General features: G+C 36.0%; 1 protein-coding gene across 6 annotated transcripts in view; it reads left to right on the forward strand.

Annotated features, from left to right (window-relative positions):
- Positions 1–20,442, forward strand: part of CACNA2D3 (calcium voltage-gated channel auxiliary subunit alpha2delta 3) — a 396,804-nt gene that overhangs the window by 364,182 nt on the left and 12,180 nt on the right. For 4 of the 6 annotated variants that reach the window (XM_039558915.1, XM_039558916.1, XM_010390012.4 and 1 more), the window contains 4 exons: positions 4,342–4,417; positions 7,887–7,939; positions 9,460–9,515; positions 12,872–12,983. In XM_039558915.1, coding sequence (XP_039414849.1) covers positions 4,342–4,417; positions 7,887–7,939; positions 9,460–9,515; positions 12,872–12,983 — 297 coding nt within the window. Of the gene's footprint in view, positions 1–2,829; positions 2,876–4,341; positions 4,418–7,886; positions 7,940–9,459; positions 9,516–12,871; positions 12,984–20,442 lie in introns of those variants that run through there. The other 2 variants (XR_005602956.1, XM_039558917.1) reach the window with 2 other exon arrangements.

Genomic DNA, 20,442 nt, shown 5'->3' on the forward strand with positions numbered 1-20,442 from the left:
GGTGTGAGAGCCAGAGCAGCAACAGTCTGGGGCTTCTCACAGTGTCCTGCTACCTCCCCACAGGAACCTCTCTAGACTTAGAAACTGGTTTGCTCTTCACACCATTCAACACTGTCCCTCTTTCCCCTCCTTGTGAGAATGCCAGATAGGCTGCACATCTTCTGTCTGAGTTAATGAACATCTTTCCACCACAAGTGAGCTGTAGTCACCACTAACTTTTCCACAGACTACTGAATAAGCATAGTGTCAGTAATTAGGACTTCTGTATCACTGGCTTCCTTTGCTCAGCCCTTTAGAGCATTTCTTTTCCTATAGACTTGACATTTACTTCCGTGGTAAAAAGCTTATTATTCCCACACATTATTTGAAAACCACCAGACCTTGAACTGGTGACAAAACTTTTGAAATTTTATGCATTGAAGACCTCTCAGCTGCTACAGTTATCAGTGGTGGTATTTTATACTACCAAGTAGAAGTCCATGGGTGTGATGAAAACCTGGCTGAAAGCAGTAGAGTATATCTGGCAATATATCCTGTGCTTCTGGTAGGTCTTGGAAGTTTAATTTTCTTGAACCAGATTCGTACTCAATTGTAAGTACATTGCAAAGTAGGAGTGGAATTTACTGTATCAGGAAATTGACAATAGAAGGGTTTTCACTAAGATGTGTTTGGCCCCTGAAGTTACATAAACTGACAATGCACATTTTGGTTGTGCTAAGTTATTTTCCATCAGTTTAAGGTGGTTGCTCATAGCGTTTGTCCTACAGCTGATGCTGAACACAATTGCTCTGTGGACTTCAGGAGTGGAAGTTGACAGCGTGGTGGTGTCAGAAAGTCTCGGGAATGTCATCTGTAGCAAGAGCAAAGCTCCCCTGGGAGGTGCTGTGATACAGAGCATGGATTTGGGCACCTAGATGGGTGTAGGAAGTTGTGTTCCCTGACTATGATCAGCTGGTCAGGATATGGTCATCTGCAAACAGTTACTTAAAGCTGAAATAAAATCACTTCAGAACCGGTGATATGGAAGCCTTTCTTCTGCAACACTGGATTGAGTTTTTCTGAGTGAGAAAAAAGCCTATTTTCTAAAATCTCAGGAAGACTTTAGCAATAAAACAACACTGGGGAAATGACACCTGAGCACAGAAACACCACAGTGTCTTAGGCAACTGCTTTGGCTACAAACGCTCTGGTACATTTTATAGGGAATAGAGCTGGACGGCTTTTGCTTTCCTATTACATTCATAAGAATGAAACCAAAACGACTGTATTTGAAATTGTGAATGCCTTGGAACCCATATAGTAGCATTCACAGTAACAGAGAATCAAGAATTGGTTCACTATGTTGCAGTGTTCAGATTTCAACGTGGTTATCAGCTTCACCCACTGAGCTTTTAAGCGGGTTACAAAATTCCCATTTGTTTCTAGCACAAAATAATCAGGTCTTTTAACATCGTTTTGCAGTAAGGCTTTTACTGATATATTTTGCACATCCTGTGCTATAGTTGTTTGAATCATCTTTAGAAACTTTGAGCTAGGTGTTGAACTGCCCCTTTGAAAGTTACTGAAATGGCAACACATTGTTCTAAACCCAAAACTCATTCCAGACTTTTGTTCAGAAATCTGTCTGCGTACCTTTCTAAGGATTTGCTGCTTATGTTTTTTCTTTTTCTTTTTTTTTTTTTACCTGGTACACTAGCTGAAGATTCAATTATATTTACTCAAACTAAACACATCTACCTAAAACCAATAGCATCCGCAGATGATATCAAGCCTTTCCAAATAACAGCTCTGTAGTGTTCTATATGATTTTGAGGTTGCTTATTAAAACTCTTCCCTTCTGCCATCACTCTAAAATTTAGTAAATTTTTTCCCTGTTAAATGAAGGGGGTTTAAACTACATTTATTTATTGGTTTTCTTTCTCTTAAACCATAATTCAACCTTAGGTTGCTGTATACTCCCTACAAAAAATATAACCTAGCATGTTGGGGTGCAATATGAATTGTATTTCTGAATATTTGTGTGAGTGCATACTTCAGTATTGTAATACATTTTTATCTTTGGGCATTTAAAGAAACCACTGAATCTATCATAATGCGAGAATTACATAAGAAATGCAATTCAAGTACAGATTCTGAAGGGGGAAAGGCTTTGATCAATATTAAAAATTGAGTTCCAATTATAGTAGATCTTTCACATGACATCATAATAGTATATATATTCTATATATAGAATAGTATACAGTATGCATATATACATACTAGTGTACATATATAATAGTATTATAATTGCATTTGATTACCACTGCTTAGCAGAATGATGAAGTCCTCTGATTGACCAGGAAGTTCTGCTGTATGAAAGTGAAAGTTGAGACATCAATTACACTTTCTAACATGAACCAGTCACTAAAGTTAATTAATATATTGAAAAAACATCACATTTAAGACATACAATGTATTCTACTTCTAAGACTAGATATTAGATGAAGCAGGATGGGACTCTTTCATCTATATAGAATTTCTTGATACTCTGCAGAGAGCACCATAACATCTGTAAACTGCCCTTGTCCATGCATTTATCTCTTGCCTCCATCACTGGGTGGTCCAAGTGCACACACAACAACGCTGTGCTTGGATCCCGAGGAATAAAATACTTGAGCCAACCAAGGCTGGACAGGCTGAGCTCTAGAAATTCCTGTCCAGAGGCTGGATTCTGACCATGGTTAAAGGATAAAAAAAAAAGGAAGGGAAAAGCTAGGGGAAGTGGTGTATTACTGCATGCCACAGAGGCAGCACAGCTTACACCATGTACTGCTCTGTTTGTCTTGGCAGATCTGGGTGCGCGGATCTGGCTGTGGGCGGGATTCTGCCAAGGATGGTCAGTGTTCAACTCACACCATGTTTAGGTCTCTAGTTATGCGTTTGTCTCCCATGTGCCTCTCTCTGCCAGTCCACAAAACAATGGCTTCCTAGGCATTTCTATTCTCAACACAAGAGAAAAATAATAATGTAAGCACTACGACCATGTGCTAAATGTTTAGTTGAAGCTACAACATCCAATATATTAGAGATTTTGCCTGTAAGCCAGAAAGAAAATATAGACATAATAAAGAAGCTTTTAGTGATGATTGCTGTCACAAAATTAGATCAGAAAAAAAAGTAGTTTCTGCCACAATGGAATACAACATTTTATTGGTACAGGTTGCAAGGTTTCATGGCATGCAGTGCAGAATGCCTCATGGTGATGCTGAATGCATTTCATGACCTGGTTTTGGCAGCTTCTGGGACATTCTTTCCATAGCTGAATTTGTGTGCTCTCCTTTCCTCTTCACTTGGAAGCAAGGCACACATTGCAAAACATTGAAGTCCCATCTCATATCTCTATTAACCATCTCTGTTCAGTTGTGTTCCTTTGTCTCTCTGATGATGCAACAGTCAAATGGAAATGTTCAAATAATAGTGAGTTTTATATATTTACACTTGTTGCAAATTATCAGCTAAAGATTCTTTACATCTGCTATAGATTTTAAATGTTTTGTTTATGTGGATGGATAAAGTTAATTGATTGTTCTATGGACAGACAGATTTAGAGAAATAATCACAGTAATTCCATGTACTAGCTCTGAGTTCTGGAATTTACATTTAGATCTCTGAAGTGTTTCAATGATGAATAAGATTGCAAGCATAAGTAAATTTCCGTTTGCTATGCATCTGAGGAGGCTTCTAGCATAATTTGATTACAGCAGGTACCTGGAATATTTTGCCTTCATAAAAAGAAGCAAAGACAAACCCATCCTGCTTCAAATATCTGTACTGTCAATGCACTGAAATTCCACCTCTCTCTCCTTCAGAAGCAATGCCATGTTACAAATCAGTTGTGCACTGAGATGCTGGGACTGTAGAAGTGCATTTCTGCTTTTATTGAAGTTCGAGTGGTCTGTTGTGAGAAGCCTCTCAAATGCATAGGCTCTTTCACTTTCTGGGTGAAATTAGTCCAGAACCAATTGTTTAAGCATTGTGTTGGATGTGTATTCTCCTCCTCCTCCTCCTCACATTGTTTATGCCATTGTGTGTTACACTCTCTGTGTCTCTTCCCTGGCTCCTCCCAGTTACGCTTTTGCTTTGTTCTGTAGTTTGCCAAAATCCTTACAAATTTTTCACAGTATTTCTTATGCTCTTTTGTGTAACCTGTATTTTAATGATCTCATTCCCTCTTTCCTCCCCACCCCGATGTTACAGTTTTTATTTTCCTGTCCACTTTGTGAGCAGACTGTTCCATATCATCACTTTTATCCCACTGTGTTTTCTTCTTTTAGTCAAGCAGTTTTCTGTTCTTCCCTGTAGAGTTACACTTTATGACTACCAGGCCATGTGTAGGACAAACAAAGAGAGTAGCGACAGTGCCCATAGCTTACTGGACGTAAGTACTGCACATTTTATGAGCATCTTTCCATGCAATCATCAAAGAAAATTGTTGCAAATACCTCATGGCCTTTGTAAGCCCATTATTTTGATTTGGAATGCCTACAGCTCCTCGAAGGGTGGTTCATTATAAACTAATGCAAAGTGTTCAGTTTTCAATCATTTTAATGCTGGGCCACCATTTCTGAGGTTCTGTCAGAACGTTCTTTGCACTGTATGAATCTGCCTTCTTAGGAATTTGTAAATTTGGCAATAGATTGTGTTTTGTCTGGGGGACTAGAATCACATATGCCTTTTCTATGTGTAAACATGTAATTCAAATTAAAAGTTGAGGGGTTTTTATATGAAAGGAATGGTTCATTGACAAGGCATGCGAGTCAGTGATTTTAATATTTTCTTTTTCTTAACATTTAAACATGTTTCTTAAAGTAGGATTTCAATGCATTTAAACCCTTGTGTTGCAATTTGAATACAAACCCTGTCCCTCTGCAAGGCTTGAGTAGAGACAATCTGGGTTTTGCCAGGGCAACACTTCCTTGTTGCTAAATTCTATATCAGGGTAATAACCCCAAGGACACTTTATAACCATGCATCTGTTTTACTGATTGCTATAATAATCTATCAGAACTGATCACGTTCTGACAGAGGTTTTGCATGTTAAAAAGCTACTGTTTTCACAAATAGATGACAGTAATAGCATGAAAAATTCCTATGTAAAGGGAACAGCAGCAAAACACTAGCAGTTTTGCCAGCCTGGAAAAATTACCTGATAGTATTTTTAAATGCACATCTAACTAGAAAAATGCAGATCTAACTAGAAAAAAACCTCCACCCTTTAATAATTTTGTACATTTGGGGATGCTTTCATTTACATATTTACATGACTCTGTTTTTCAAATATCTGGACTTCTAGCATTTATCAGTTTGTTATCCACTAAAGTCTAAACCTAAAAAAAATACTGTCTTGACATCATAAATACTAGACTGCAATGAGACCTAAATTATTAGTGAAATAGAACAGGATGCTGTGAAGCATATTTGCAGGAAAAGTCTTAAAATATTTTACAACTCTTAACAAACATCTTTTATCCAAAGGCTTGGGGCTTCAGTTCAGTTTGCCTAAGCACTCAGCATGTAGAACTGAAGCATTATCCCTTAAAAAGTGGGCTCTAATCCAAAATATTTTTTTTTAATTCCAAATTTTGTCCAAGAGAAAAAACCCACATCTGCTGTGGGATCAACTAAGACATGTCAAGGATTTTTTTTATTTAAATATTTATTTATTTTATTATTCATTGTCTTTAAACCTCAAGTGAGTTTTGGTGATCCTCAGTATGAAAAACTAATGGAGTTTTAGGTTATTTTATTATTTTCTTGTTGATTCAATCACTTCTATCAGCCATGACTATTAATAAAGGCAACTTGAATTAAAGACAGGTGGTGCTAATTCCTCGTTTTTCTTGTTTTTTGTGCCCAGTTTTTTACATATCAGGTTACTAAGCAGTATTCAGTGTAACTTCTGCTGAAGCAAAAGGTTTGCTCACAAATGTTTATATTTCCTTTTAATAAATATGGTTTTATAAATACAAGAATAGAGACAGGGACAAGATGGAAACTCCCTAAAAAGTTCCTATTCTAAGCAGCATAAAAGTGGAGAAGAGGCATCAGAAACTCCACCCCAACCTTTTATACTGTGAGAGTAAGACAATAAATTAGGGATGGACTAGACTTATAGATCACCTTGTCCATTTCTTTATCAGAATAGTATTGCTGCTTAAAAGCTATCCAGAGACTTTGTTATTTAGCACTTTTTTGTTTTAATTGGTTCAAGATCTACATGATTCTTCAGAGAACCATTTTGTTGCAAATGTAGCAGTGCCATGGGAGTCACAGAACCAAATTCTTCTGGCTCTCAGTTGTGGTTTAAATATGTGGAGAGAATAAAACTCCTGCAGTTTTTGCTGCAGTTTTTGAAGAAGGAACCGTCTGTGAGTGGAAAAGGCTCTCAAGTAAAATCACATTTCATGAGAATGAATTTATATCAATGTAATGACAAGTTTTTTCCACCAGAATTACAAAACAAAATTTTTTTTTTCATTTTCTGTACACATTAATGAATTTTTTTCTGGTATATTGGGTTTTTAAATTTTAGTTTAGTTCTAGTATTAAAATAGTTACTTAAACAAATGGTATATTTTACACTAAATAGGTATTCTTCATAAGTAAAAAAAATACGTTGTTTTACACTAAATTTGCCATCATGCAAACAAAAGTATACAGCAAATTTAGTTACTTGGGCATGAAATTTCAGGTTTTCTGATTTGAAATGAAAATAAATGAGATGTCCCACAGGGTTGACATTTTATTTTCTTTCCCCTCTGGGAAAGTCTTGTAGCTCTTTCTCTTTTCCCATAAGACAGGGCTCCACAGGTGAAAATCGTTCCTGCCTCAGATGTTGTGCATTCTGCTGGGTTGTGGTTTCAGCCTTCCATGGCACTGACTGAGTTCTTTGAGTCTGTGAGTCCTCAGCTCTGCACAGAATCTTTCTCTGTGGCCCCTGGAAATTTTAAATGCCCTGTTATTGTTCTGCCAAACAGCACTGCTTCAGTGAGTGCTGATTCGGGGTGGTTAAGCGTGATTTTAAATATCTGAGGAGTCCTGTCATTATGACTTCTCTATGGGTTAAAATACTTTGTTTGTATCTAAGAGAGTCTGCAGAATTTTGTGCAACTAGGACACCCTAACAAAGACAAGGGAGACAAGGAGAAATTCCAAATTTCTGGAAACTGACTTTTCTGCCTGTCTTTCTTTCATAAAAGATTAATCCTATTAATAGTCTTTTCAAAAATGAAATATTCAGAATGTATTAGAAGTACTGTAAACAGAGGATTTTCAAAGGATTTGCTATATTTGTTATAATCCAGAAAAACAGAGGGAGGAGGGAAATAACTACTTAAAGTGCTTAGACCTGGACTGTCAAATGACACAGATAAACATTTAGGTAAATTCAGACTTCAGAAGCTTTTCTGAGCCTAATGAGACTGAGGCAATGAATAGAGATTTGCATTATAGAGAGGCAAGCCTGTGAATTGCAGCCCAAGAAAACCTCATATTATCTACCCGAGCTGCTCCTCCAGCAATAGCCTGGGAAATAGGAACCCCTAGAGGTTAAAGATTTAAGAATCATTTGCAAAAACTTTCCTTTTCCCACTGATAATCTGTGTATGTGACTAAGTATGATAAAAAGGAAATTTCATTGCTATACACTTTAATAATCAGTATTAAATCAGTATAACAATATCAGTATATAATCAGTATAACAATATTTCTTGTTCATAAAAAAAAAAGGGTTTCTTCTGCTCCTCATGCATTTGAATATCCATAGCATTTTTTATACATGAAGAATTCAGTTAGGATGTAAATGCTGCATATTTTACCTTTTTATTAAATGAGTTGCTTCTCTTCAGCCTTATAATGCCTTCTTTGCTGCAGTAAAGTGGATTATGACTGAACTTGTCTTGTAAGTAGGTTTTATCAAGAACTTAATGAATATTTCTATGAGTTATTGAATATTTGTACTTTTGAATATTAATATTTGTACCTTTTGCATTTTGCCTGCATTGTGCTACTTTTATTACATGATTTCAAATATAGTAATATTTGTCAATTTTTTTTCCAATTTTGCATTTTTAAAATCTGACAAAATTTTGGCTTTTTAAATGCAGTTCCACTTACATTGTATTATCCATGGTCTTCACTTCTATCTGCAGGTCTCTGTTTAGCAGATCACAATATACAGCCCAAATTTCTTTTTTGTGGTTACTGTTAAATTTTAGATACATGATTGGCTGTTTGTGATGCTGCTTGGGTGGGCTGCTGACAGAAGAGAAATCTGTTACCCTGATTCACTGTATTGTTTGTCACTTCATAAAATTCTGTAAGATGGACCCTTTACAGTGCCAGATAAGGTGTACTTGGATGTTGCTGAATTTTTCTATCTCCATTAATTCTTCTAAAATTCTCCATTAATTCATAATGACCATTATCTTTAAGAGAAGGTGCCTAAGAAATAACAATATCATATGGAGAAGAGGAAGCCTTAAAATGTGTCGTGTTATTAAGCTTTATGATTTATTATTGTTCTTATCTGAAAGCAGAGATGCAGATTTGAGTGAATTTTATCTTTACTGACATAGAACTGATTTTTTCTTGCAGTCATTTTGTTTAATTGTAAATTGTATGAGCTTTTTTCAAAGTTCAGAATAAGAGTTAAGGAGAATTAACTGAATGGCTACTGCCAGAGGGCGGAGACTGATCTGAAATGCAGCTTTCAAAGTGAATATAAGGGAAAGAAATTGTGTTAAAATGAGATTGATGCTACATGGAACAGCTTTGAAAATGTCAAAAAGCCTTCTATGTTTAATAGTGTTGTAGATTCATGGGCATGTGATGAACTGGATGTTGGTTTCACATTCTTTACTCTTACAACAGTTGATTGGCTGACACCTTTCAGTTCATTCTTCCAAGTAAATCATGATATATTTTAGTGGGAAAATATGTTCTTTACAATTTAGTTAGAGTTGATTAGACAGTGGTTAATCTTTTCTGCTCTTAGAAATAAAACAGCTTTATTATTTCAGTTTGAGAATTAATAAAAGAATTTTATGTGTACTTCTGTATTGTGGCCAGGACAGTTATAATTCCATGGCATTTTACAAGAGTCATGCTTTGACTCTTGTAAATCATGTTTTGATTTTAATGGAAATTTCAAATACAATCAATACTTTAAATTAAAAATGGGCAGATCTATGATTTATTGATGGGGTTAATTTAAGAATAAGTTTTCAGAAGTAAAAGAAAAAAAACCCAGTTAAAATAGGAAAATAGCAGTAGTTGCTAATCCCAGAGTTATGCCAGTAACTTGAATTTCAGTTCTGTGTTAGCTTTTATTTAAAATAGGATTAATGTTATCAAGCTACTGCCAGCTTAGTGTTTTGAAAACATTCTGTGGGGTAATATGAAAACTAATAATTTCTCTAGGTTCCTTGTGGAATTCAATCTATGCAGTTGGTGGCACTCTGATCTAACAGCTAAAGGTAAGTGTAATTTTTTTCCTGGCATAATGGCAGAAATGTCTAGAGTAAATTGGACTTTGGGAATTCAGATGTGTGTACACTGTTTTAGATTAAATAATAAACATCTGATAATAGTTTTTTTCCCATGCCAGTATCCTCTTATTTGCTAATGTTTCCTAAAACACAAGACAATTAGGATCTTCTATGAATAACCACAAAGTGCTTGTGTGCACTCTAGGAACACAGTACACTACTGTAACAGAAAAGTTAAAATAGTAGATAACGATTAAATATGTTTTTAAAAACTTTTCCCTTCATTCCAAAACAGCCATTGTGAATAAAGCAATTGCACTGACCTTTTTCTGTTATACAACCTTTTTTTTCCTAGAGCTGCTATAAAATGTAGTGGGATTATTGTGCTGGAAAATGCCATTTCAAGAAAATTGTACAGAAATAGGACCATCTTGATATTATTTCACACAAAAATAATTTTTAAAGCTTAAGAGAGTACATTTTATGCTAAGCAAGGCTGATTAAATCTGCATTTTTTTATAATTCCATTCAAAATAGGCATTTAAATGAATTAAAATTCAATTTACTCAAAATAATTTTTTAAAATGCAGAAGATTATTTGAAATAATGGAAATTTTTAATAGTTCCACTAAGAATGGGAAGTTTTCAGTGTAAGTTGTCTGTTTATATTTTAGCAGACTTTTTATGGCATTTTCAGAAGTGTTGCTCAAAAGTAAAGGGCCACTTTACAAGAGCACTGCTCTTCAAGTGACAATTTAATAGGCAAATTGTGCTGTGTGTCATTGACTGGTGTAAGGATTTACACTGAATTCTTCATATTTGCATATTTCTTAGCAAAGCAGGGGATAAAATTGCTGCTTTAGGCTTCATTTGATATTTGCATTGCCTGGGTACTAGGCTGTCTTTATGCCAAAATAATGTCCTGTCTGAAGCTAAGGTATCAGTCAGGCCCTAAAAACCAAGACCCACTGTCCAGTGATTTCCTTAAGCATGAAGAGAACCATCTCCAGCACTGAGGCTGTGGAGGACAGTGAGGTTTGCCCAGAAAATGCAAAACTGTTCCTCGAGGAATGGCAGCTGTGCCAGTCCCAGTCCTTGGTTTCTGCAGAGCAGCCAAAGCAGCCAGAGCAGGAAATAAATAATTGTTTTTCAAGTGTACTGTACAGCTATGCCTTAATATATCCTGACGTGAAACATCCCGTGGCACTTAGATTATATGTTAGATAAAATATCTTCCAGAGCATCCCTCTTCATCTCATGGAAATGAATGTCTGATTTGTATTTTAAGAGTGCACTAACTACAGAAGAGGCAATAATAACTTACAAGCTTCCTTTTCTTAAAAATAGAACTATTAGTGCAGCATTTTGATGAACCAGTATTATTGAGGAATTTCCATTCATGTTTTAGTTGACAGTGAAGTTTTAATTGCACAAGTCACTTGCTCCATTTCTTTGATGAGTTAAGGGTGTTGGAAATACCCCCTCATCACACTCATTGAAATGTCATAATTTTATGGTAGTGCTTGCCCAGCTCATATCTGGTTAGGTAGCAAGGGATGGTAGTTTGGAGCCAGCATATTTTAGGAAGCAAAAGCAGAAGATATTTCACAAGACAGCAGGAGAGAAAACCACATGCTTAAGTATGTTCTTCTGGAGATGCTATGTTACCACTAAGAGCTGTAATATTTATGACTGCACTTAATGAAATTAAAATTAATAAACTTGCACATTTATTTTTTACTTAAAAATAATTAAGAAAGCTCAGGAAAAAAAAAAAATCAGTTCCCCGAGTAGAGAAATTGCTTCCCACTCAAATTGTGACATTAATAGAATATAACATACTATGAAGATGCTGGAGGGTCCACACACACCTGCCCATTTGCCAAAACCTACTATGGAAAATACTTCTGCCCAAGGTCTTGTAATCTCAATCACAGTTAATAAATGAGTGAAAAGAAATCCTAAACCTTGGACAATCCCATCATCTTCTGGACTCTAGTGAGGTGCAGGGAGTCTGAGACCAGTGAACCTTTGTCAGTCCCTGTTACACAAGCTGTATGTTGATACAAGTGAGGCTAGACTCAAAACTCAGGTGATAAATTCCAGTCATTCTTGACAACAGATAAGGAGAACAGAAGAGAAAGGGAAGAGGTGCAGTAGAGCTAGTCAGGCAATTTTCTAAAAAATACTGAATGATTAAATATGTCGCAGCCATAGTGAAAACATCAGAAATAACAAAACTTTTCTGACCAGCTTTAGTGCCTCCTTTGAGATCTGTGAATTTGGTGGAATATTGGGGTTTTTTATTATATTCAAAAACTGTGAACAGTTCAGCAATGCATGCCCTGGTGTGTGATTGGAAATGCAGATGTGCTCGCTCCCCGGCACTGCTCAGTGGATGCACCACTCACTCTGAAACAGATCATCTCCAGGGGAAGGTCTGTCGAGACCAAGAGCCTGTTCAGTGTAATCTATTTTTGTCATACCTCATCTTGTTTTCTCACTTAGCAATTAGTTTAAGATAGGGTTAACATTTGTGCTGATGTGCAAAGTATATCTCTGTGTGAAGGAAAAATGAAGGGGTGGGGAGGTAAAAGAAAGGGAATGAGGGAGAGACATTGTGTGACAGATACTTCAGTGTGAGAGTCAGAAGAGCTGCTGTCCTGTAGTTTGACCTTGAACCAGCCCCACTGCTTCCTGGTACCTCAGTTTCCCAATCTTTAAGATGGAAATAGTGACTCTTTTTCCTTGCATTGCAAGGACTTCAGATTAAAGGTGCTATGGAGCCGTAATTATTACTATTTTGGGAAGCAGATAACAAGCATTGTTGTTGGATAAAGTAACTCTTCTTCCTCTCCCACCCACGGAGTTATTTTAACTGATGAAACCCTCCAAAGATTCCCAAGCTAATAATACAAAATAGATGTTTAGGCTTCAGTAAAATACAGCACAATTTACATATCAAATAAATGTAAACTCCCATGAATAAAAGTTAGGGATGCACAGCACCACTGAGATAAAAATGACAGTAAATCCAGCTTGAATCTGCACAGAAAGAAAAAAAACTCATGCATAAATGTAAATTAGGTTGGCAATGGCTAAACCATTAATAACTACTTTAACAGTGATGTCTTGTAAAATTACATTCCATGGATAAACTTTTTTTTTATTATTTAATTGAAAAAATAGTGTTATGCACTGCCTAGGAAATCTCACAGGGTGGCAGAAGCTGAGTAACATTTCCGTTCTCCGCGAGCTCTGTAGCACAGCATCTCATGTTGTTCACAATTTTGTGTGCTGTTCTTCTCATGTTAACATCAAGATGTTTTTTCCTGTGCCTATAGCGCAGAGGTTGAAACAAACCCTAGAGCCCTGTGATACTGAATATCCAGCCTTTGTTTCCGAGCGCACTATAAAGGAGACCATGGGGAATATTGCTTGCGATGACTGTTTCAAGTAAGCCCTTTCAATTTTTTTTTATACAACTGTTTGTGACAAAGCAATAAAACTGAATTATTCAAGGCTGTGTTGAAGAACGTGCAAGTCTGTTGTGTTTTATCCTATGCACTGACCTCTGTCAGGGTGTCATTTCTCCTGTTACAGGGGTCACTTAAAAGTTTGATGCTCTTAAAGCTGTGCCAATTATTTTCTACCAAAAAATGTCAAAGCAGTAGAGGCTTATGTTAATTTCAAATAGTGAATGCTCTAATACTTTTCTTAAATGCAGGCAGCGTTCTAACGGCATAGTCTGTAAGATTTAGATTCAAAAAGGTAAGTGCTGTTCAGTCTCCTGTCCAGGAGTGAAACCCTGCTGGATAGGTTAGGAATTCCCTTGGGGTACAGTGAGATCTGGTTGTTTTACTGGAATGCCAAACAGAGTTTCCTTCTTAGAACTGTTAGTCTGAAAGAGTGGGAGAGGATTAAATCTATTCTCCAAACTTTCAGTGCTGGGAAGCTGAGTTAATAATAACAAATCTCACATGACAGTGCTGCAATGTCAGTTCTACCAGTGCTGCCGTAAACTTGTCCGTTATAGAGCTTAAAGAAGAGGAAGACTTCAGTCTAGCTTTCCTCTTTCACAATGAAAATGTGTTTTCTCTGCATCTGGTGCCCATGTGCTGTGACATTTTGACTGTAGTTCTGGTACCTTTTAATTGTGGAATTGCACAGGCATTGTTTATGCAAATTTCTGTATTTTGATAAGTCTCTTAATTGGATTTCCTTTATGCTGAGAGGTTGTCATCACCAGTGAGATTAGTATTTACAGCAATAATTTGTCTATCAATATAAATTTCAGGAAGAATTTATAAGTTAAACAAAAATTGTTACAACTCTTCCTTTCCAGGCTAAATTATTTGCAATTAGCAAATAAAGGTGAGAACTTCACTTTGAAGTCAATAAGTGTGCTTCTAGACTTACTCCTAAATTTTCTCCTTGATATTTTCATTCATTACTTTAAAACAGGAAATAGGAGTAAGTACACTGGAGATAAATTTTAAGTGCTAATATTCACTTTTCATTTGCTACTGACCAGCTTTCAAGTAGAAAGAAATTGTTAATGTCTAGTATGAATAATTGGTTTTATATGGCTTTGTGGAATAGAAGTATGAGAGTGCTTTGTAAATTGATGCTCTGGAACCCTTTAAGTGCAACAATAGGTCCCACTGCCTAAAAAGTACAAACTCAACAAAATCAAGCCGTGATTTTTCCACTTGACATATCAAATACAATGAAGGTTACACTGCTGTGAGTGCTTTGTGCCAGCATTGTAGAATTTAAGCAGCCTTATTTTGTGATAATTTAACAGAAGGTTACTGAGAAGTTGTGCAACAAATTATCATGCAGCCCTGGAGGTGTTCAAGGCCAGGTTGGATGGGGTTTTTCAGCACCCTGGTCTAGTGGAAGGTGTCCCAGCCACGGCAGGGGGGCTGGAACCAGATGGTCTTTAAGGTCCCTCCAAACCCTAACCATTGTATGATTCTGTTTAAATATTGCAAACAGACATGATTCCATGCAAAGAAGATTAATTTAACAGGACTAGGTTTTCTCAAAGGAATGCAGATTTTTAGTCTGTGTTCCTAGGTAACTTCAGGTCAAAGGAAGTAAGTTTCAAAAATAATAAAATTCTGCAATACTTGGAAAGCACCAAGTTGGAAACTGAGTTTAGCGAAAATTATAGTATTTCAAAAATAATGCACTAAGATCTTTTTCATAGAAAAACATTTTGTGTTCCACAGTGGAAAAAAAAATAAAGGAAAACCCTGCAAGTTGCAAACTGATCTCAAGGCACCCATTATTTTTCTCCACAAGCAATGGCAAAACCTAAAGAAATAATCCAGAAGAACTATTAGATTCTCATGGGAAAGTTGTTCGTTACACCATTTACCCACTGTCATTAACAATCTACAAATTGCATCTAAGATTGCAGACTGCATTGGATTCCAAATATTTTTGTTATAACCCAGGACACTTTCCCGCAGAGCAGCTAAGGAATTTGACCCAAAGTCCTTTGTAGACCTACATCTTCTGACCCAGTTTTCTGTTTCATGGCCTCAGTACCAATAAATATTTTTACAAGCAAGTGTATTGCTTAATATTTGTAATTTAAGAATGATGGGCTCAATCAGAATTTTGATTCAGTCTTTTATAAAGTAAGTCTGGAACTGGCACTCTGTCCAGTGCTTAACCTGTGCAGCATCACCTTGAGCCTGTGGGATTATTTTCTGTGTCATCCTTGAATCTTGTTATAGGTTAATCTGTGACATATAATTACAAACATTTATTGCAAATAGAAAAAGATGCTTGTAAATATTTACCTGATTATGCACCCCGTGGAATATTGAAAAACTTTGAAAGACTAGAAAAGTCGGTATATTGTGAAGGGGTTTGCAAACAAAAGTTGTGCAAATGCTCTGCTTTAAGCAAGTTTGTGTCAAAAGTTACTCCAGTCCCTGACTTTTGTTCCTGCGGTGTCAGGCACTACTATAGAGCCCTTGTCTGCAAAAGGAGACTAAAAACAGTCTCTTAGTAGAAGTAAAAATGATGACTGATGTTAATTGAAACCATATAATATTACTTAGATAAGACATTTTGGGGCACAAATACTGTGTTTTTGCTAACAAAGTCACAGTCATAGCCAGCAAGGTCACAGGGTGAGGGGCAGAGGCTCAGTTTTATTCTGTCCTGGGTGTGCTGTTTCTGATCTTACAGAAATACTCTGCCCATGCTAAGGGGGACAGTTAGCAACTACAGTAATGAAAATTCATAAACATTTCCAATCATAAATTTAATCATGGGTGCTTGGATTTAAATTGAAGTATCCTAAAGTAAATCACACAGTAGAAAGGATTACCTGCTAATTACTTTGTTAATGGCTGGCTCACGTTTTCAGCAATCTCTGGGAACTCATTCAATGGAAGGACACCTATACACTTAAGCAGGCTTTGAGTCAGGCACTAAATATATACAGACATATAAAATGCACTCCCTATACGTAAACTTATCTCATACAAGCAAAAAATAAATGCTACTTTGGGATAAATTGCAATGTTTAAAAACGATTTTCAAAAATATAGTTTTTTTTAAGAAAGCAGGAGCCCAAAAGAAAATAAGAATTAACATAAGAATGTCATTAGGGTCAGGGTTTGGCTGTCCCACCCCATAATTTGTTGTTATTCAATATCCCAATGATTATTAAATTAATCTGTTATTTAAACAGCAATCAAAACCAAGTCAACCCACATTTTCTAAGCACTGTCAACAAGACAGGCAGACTGGGATTTTTTGAAAAATCTGAAACGGTTTCATATTTTCCAGTAAGCTATTCCCTTTTATAGCAAAAAATCTAAAAAACTAAACCCCATTACTTCTGAAAACTCATATGATAGACTGTTCTATCACAGCCTCAATGGTTAAAGTAATTAATTGCTAAAGAGAAATATTTTTTTCTTTATCACTCTCAACTGGCACTCTTTCTGTGGAGTCAGAACTATACTAGTGACAGATGTACTTGGTATGGGCTTTAAAGGTGCTGTGCTGCTCAGAAATGAGTTTTTGATTAGATATCAAGTTTGAAATTTCAGGCTACATAAGCATCTCAGTGCTGCTTGTAGTTTTATGAAGTATTGCCCCAATATTTTAGCCAATTTTAAATATAAGTGTGCCAACCAATGTTCTTCAGCAATGTTCACTGGGTACCTCACCAGTTTTTGCCTCCTGGGGTAACAAAATTTAGTTGCACTAAAAGTGTCTCAGGAAAGCATCCTTAGAATGTCAAAGTTGTTATGAATTAGAAAGGATAATGGCTGTTATGATATTTGATCAGAAACTGTTTGCCAATCTATTTAGTATATCCTCTCATCTCTTTGGGGAACAAACAAAAAAGGTTTTGTCTAATTGCTAATCTCATTTATGAATGAAAATTCAGATGTTTTCATTAAGATTCATTTAGGAAAATACCATTAATTTCAGTTATAACTCGGGCTACTCCAAGTGTGGGTATAGCAATTTAGTCAAATGACTATTTATACTTGAAGCATGTATGTTAAAATTTCAAAGTTGTAAGGAGCCAGTTGAGTGCATAGTTGCCAAATTTGTGTGTTTGCTGTAGAAACTGTGGGTATACAGATTAGGCAGCAGTTGCACAGCCAAATGCTTAAAAATCTGCCCTTTTAACCTCTTCTGTTCATGTGTGATGACATATTGGACTTGGATGAAGATCAAAAATCTGGCCTTACTTCCAAAAAATCCCCCTTCTCTTTTAATTGCAGCACTCATGGGTCCACAAGGTCAATACCAAAACCCCAAAGAAACTGTTTTGTTTCCAGTTGGTTCTTTGTTCACAATCTTAAGACACAAAACAAAGAGAAAAGGAAATATAAGAAAGCCATATTCCCACTAGGGAAGCAAGGAAGTATGCAGGTACAATCACCCTAACCCTGGGAAAGATTTATGTGTATTTTAATTATGCAAGATATGAAAGATGAATGTGTTTACTTTACCTTGTTGGGCATCACATGTAAATTGCCTGTTAAAATGTATAGGAACTACATATTTGAATAAACACTGTCCTGTGTATCATCTATTTGTCCCAATAGAGTGTTAGAAAGCAGACATTAGTTAACAAGGAAAGTCATCAATAAACCAAATTGCTTCTTTTGCCTTCTCATAGACTGGGAATTGAATGCTGTTTATTGTCAACAAAAGAGGTAAATGGCAATGGAAGTGTAGTTCAGGATGACAGTGAACGCTTCATGTGGATTTATAATGGCTAATTTCAGACTTGTCCACTAAATGCACAGATTTAGCAGTAACACATAAATAACAACACAAATTAGATGCAGAGTGCTCAGGGCATGAGTGCATCAGTGTCAGGAATAGTGCAATCTGCAGACATTAAAATGGTAATGGTTTTGAAAACCCACTTAATTCCGAGACATACTGCCATTTGCTAAAATACTTCCGCATTTCTTTCTCAGTAGAAGCTTGCCAAACTGCTGTACTTGATCATGTTTAAAATGTGTAAATAAATACACAGTTCCATTTCCCATGAAATAAATAATCATTTGCCTTTTCAGATGTAGTTATTTTGCTTCTAAACAAACCAGCTTGCCACATAAAACAGTCAAAGCATCAAGGGCCAATTTCTTCTCTTTCGGAGCTCTATCGATGTGTATCAGAAAGTCCTTGCATATGTCCTGGAGCTGTTAGGGCAGTAAATTATAGGCAGTCTTCTAAAAGATGTTTTGGGTTGTATTCTTTTTACTGTGTCCATCTTTTATGATCCTGAGGAAAATGCTCTCTCTATTTGCCCACCCTTTGTTTAGCCCATACCTTTTTGCACCATTGCTTTTGCAGCAGCTGTGCCAAGTACCCACATGAAAATGTGCACATGAATGGTTTTGACCCGTGCCCATGTTGGGTCACAGGTGTGCTGCAGTCAAACTGCTCAGGACTGGTCTTTAAAATGTTGAACAAGCCTTAATTTATGAGAACTTGCTAACATATGCATGGAAGTAAAGGAATATCTTCAAGGGAAACTGTATTTTGCGTGCCTCAGTGGTTCAGTGTTGAAGTCTCAAGGATCAAAATCTAAGTATATGGAATTATCTGGTACCTCTGTTTTGAAAAGCAGATCTTCCGGACGTTCAGAATACTTACAGCTGTTAAAAAGTCTTTACATTTGAGGCAACAGCAGTATTTCTAGAAACTTATTTTAGCCAAAACCCCAAAACTCCAGAAGGTCCAAAAATATTTTTTTCCCTGTTCTTTCCTTGTAAAAAGTATCAAATTATGCAATTTAAACTGCTAGAATTGTTTATTAAAGGTCTTTATACTTAGCTTAAAATGTTATATTGTGTGTTACCCACACTTCTCCACTTGCAGGCTGAGTAACTTTCTCTTCACTTCAAAGGCACCAGTGATTATAATGTTTGTCATGCAGGTGTAATTTAAAGTCACTGTATGGGCAATTTAACTCTACCCTTTGATAATGTATATTTTGAATGACCAGTTCAGGAAACACTGTAAATTACTATTTTCGCTTAAGAAAAAAGGTATATAAAATAATAGGGCAAGACATATCTAAGTTACCAGGCAGGTCTGTGCCTGCCAGTCATTAGTTTAACAATCCCTGGGACAGTTTTCAAGGCTGGGGAACTTCTGTTTGCTTGGGGTTTTTGTTTTTAAACAGACATCTTCAGTACTGCTTTTCTTTTTCTTCTTTTTTTGTTTCAGAACTTTTTTAGTATGCTTGTTGAATTCTGGGGCATTTTAGTTGTTTATGCACAGAATGTCACCCTGTGTCTCCCTCTGTAAGCACTGTAAAATCTTGTAGATACCTGGGCCTGTTTCCTACCGAGTGTGTTAATGTCTGAAGTTTTGCTATAGGTTTTCTTCTCGCCAGTAGGATGAGATGTGCACTCTTTCTCTTACCTCACCACTTCTGATAAAACCTCTGCAGGGGAAGATGATGAAGATCTGCACCCATTCACTGTTCATAATAAAATCAGTACTCCATTAAAATACAAATAATAATCTACTTAAAAGTTAGCTTAATTTTATATTTTGAACAAGTATTAATAAATATTAACAAAATGATATATAGTAGCCGATGCAATGAAAGGATGTTTTGTAATGACAGGGGATTAAAAAAGTTGTATGAATGCCATAATATATAGAGCTGAGTAGTAATATATATTATTTTTGTTAACAATGGCTTGGGATAGAAAAAATTAATTGAAATTGAGAAATGATGCGACGAATTTTTAAAGCCAGGCACACTTGTGAATAATTGCTAATACTAGAACATTAGTTTGTAATATATTCATGTTATTGGCAGATGAAAAACAAAGCAAACATGGCTTAGACATCTTCACATGGAGCACTTTCCTTTTTAAAGGGTTTGGGAGAGCTTAAAGGATGTTTAAAAGCCTTTAAGTTAGAAGAACGACATGAATATTAAGATCTGAGAGCCATGCAAGGAACATTTGTATATTACGTAAGATAATATAGAATTTTAGCTGGCTATGGAAAAGATGGCATATAGTGTGTTTATGTCTTTCAGATGTGGCCTTCTCATTTATTGCTAAAGTTTATGTTAACAGAAAGAAATTAACAACACCCTTGAAAAACACACTGTAGACACATCCAATGAGCAGTTCTATTCTAGGATTTATTATACTTTTAATGTGAATCTCCTTGTTGTTTCTGCTTTTTATACTTCTGTTTCTGTTGTGTAGCACCTCGCTAGAGTCATATTGTAGATGAGACTTGACCTAAATCTGTGGAAAAGAGTAATTACCAATTCAAAAGTTACTTTCACAATGTCATATGATATCTGTGAGCCTTTGTAAACCAGAATATATCAACTGGCTTTTTAATCTTAAAGTTATATTTAGAACCTTCCTTAGAAATC

This window comes from Corvus cornix, chromosome 12 (assembly GCF_000738735.6).
Source record: "Corvus cornix cornix isolate S_Up_H32 chromosome 12, ASM73873v5, whole genome shotgun sequence".
Taxonomy (NCBI): Eukaryota; Metazoa; Chordata; class Aves; order Passeriformes; family Corvidae; genus Corvus; species Corvus cornix.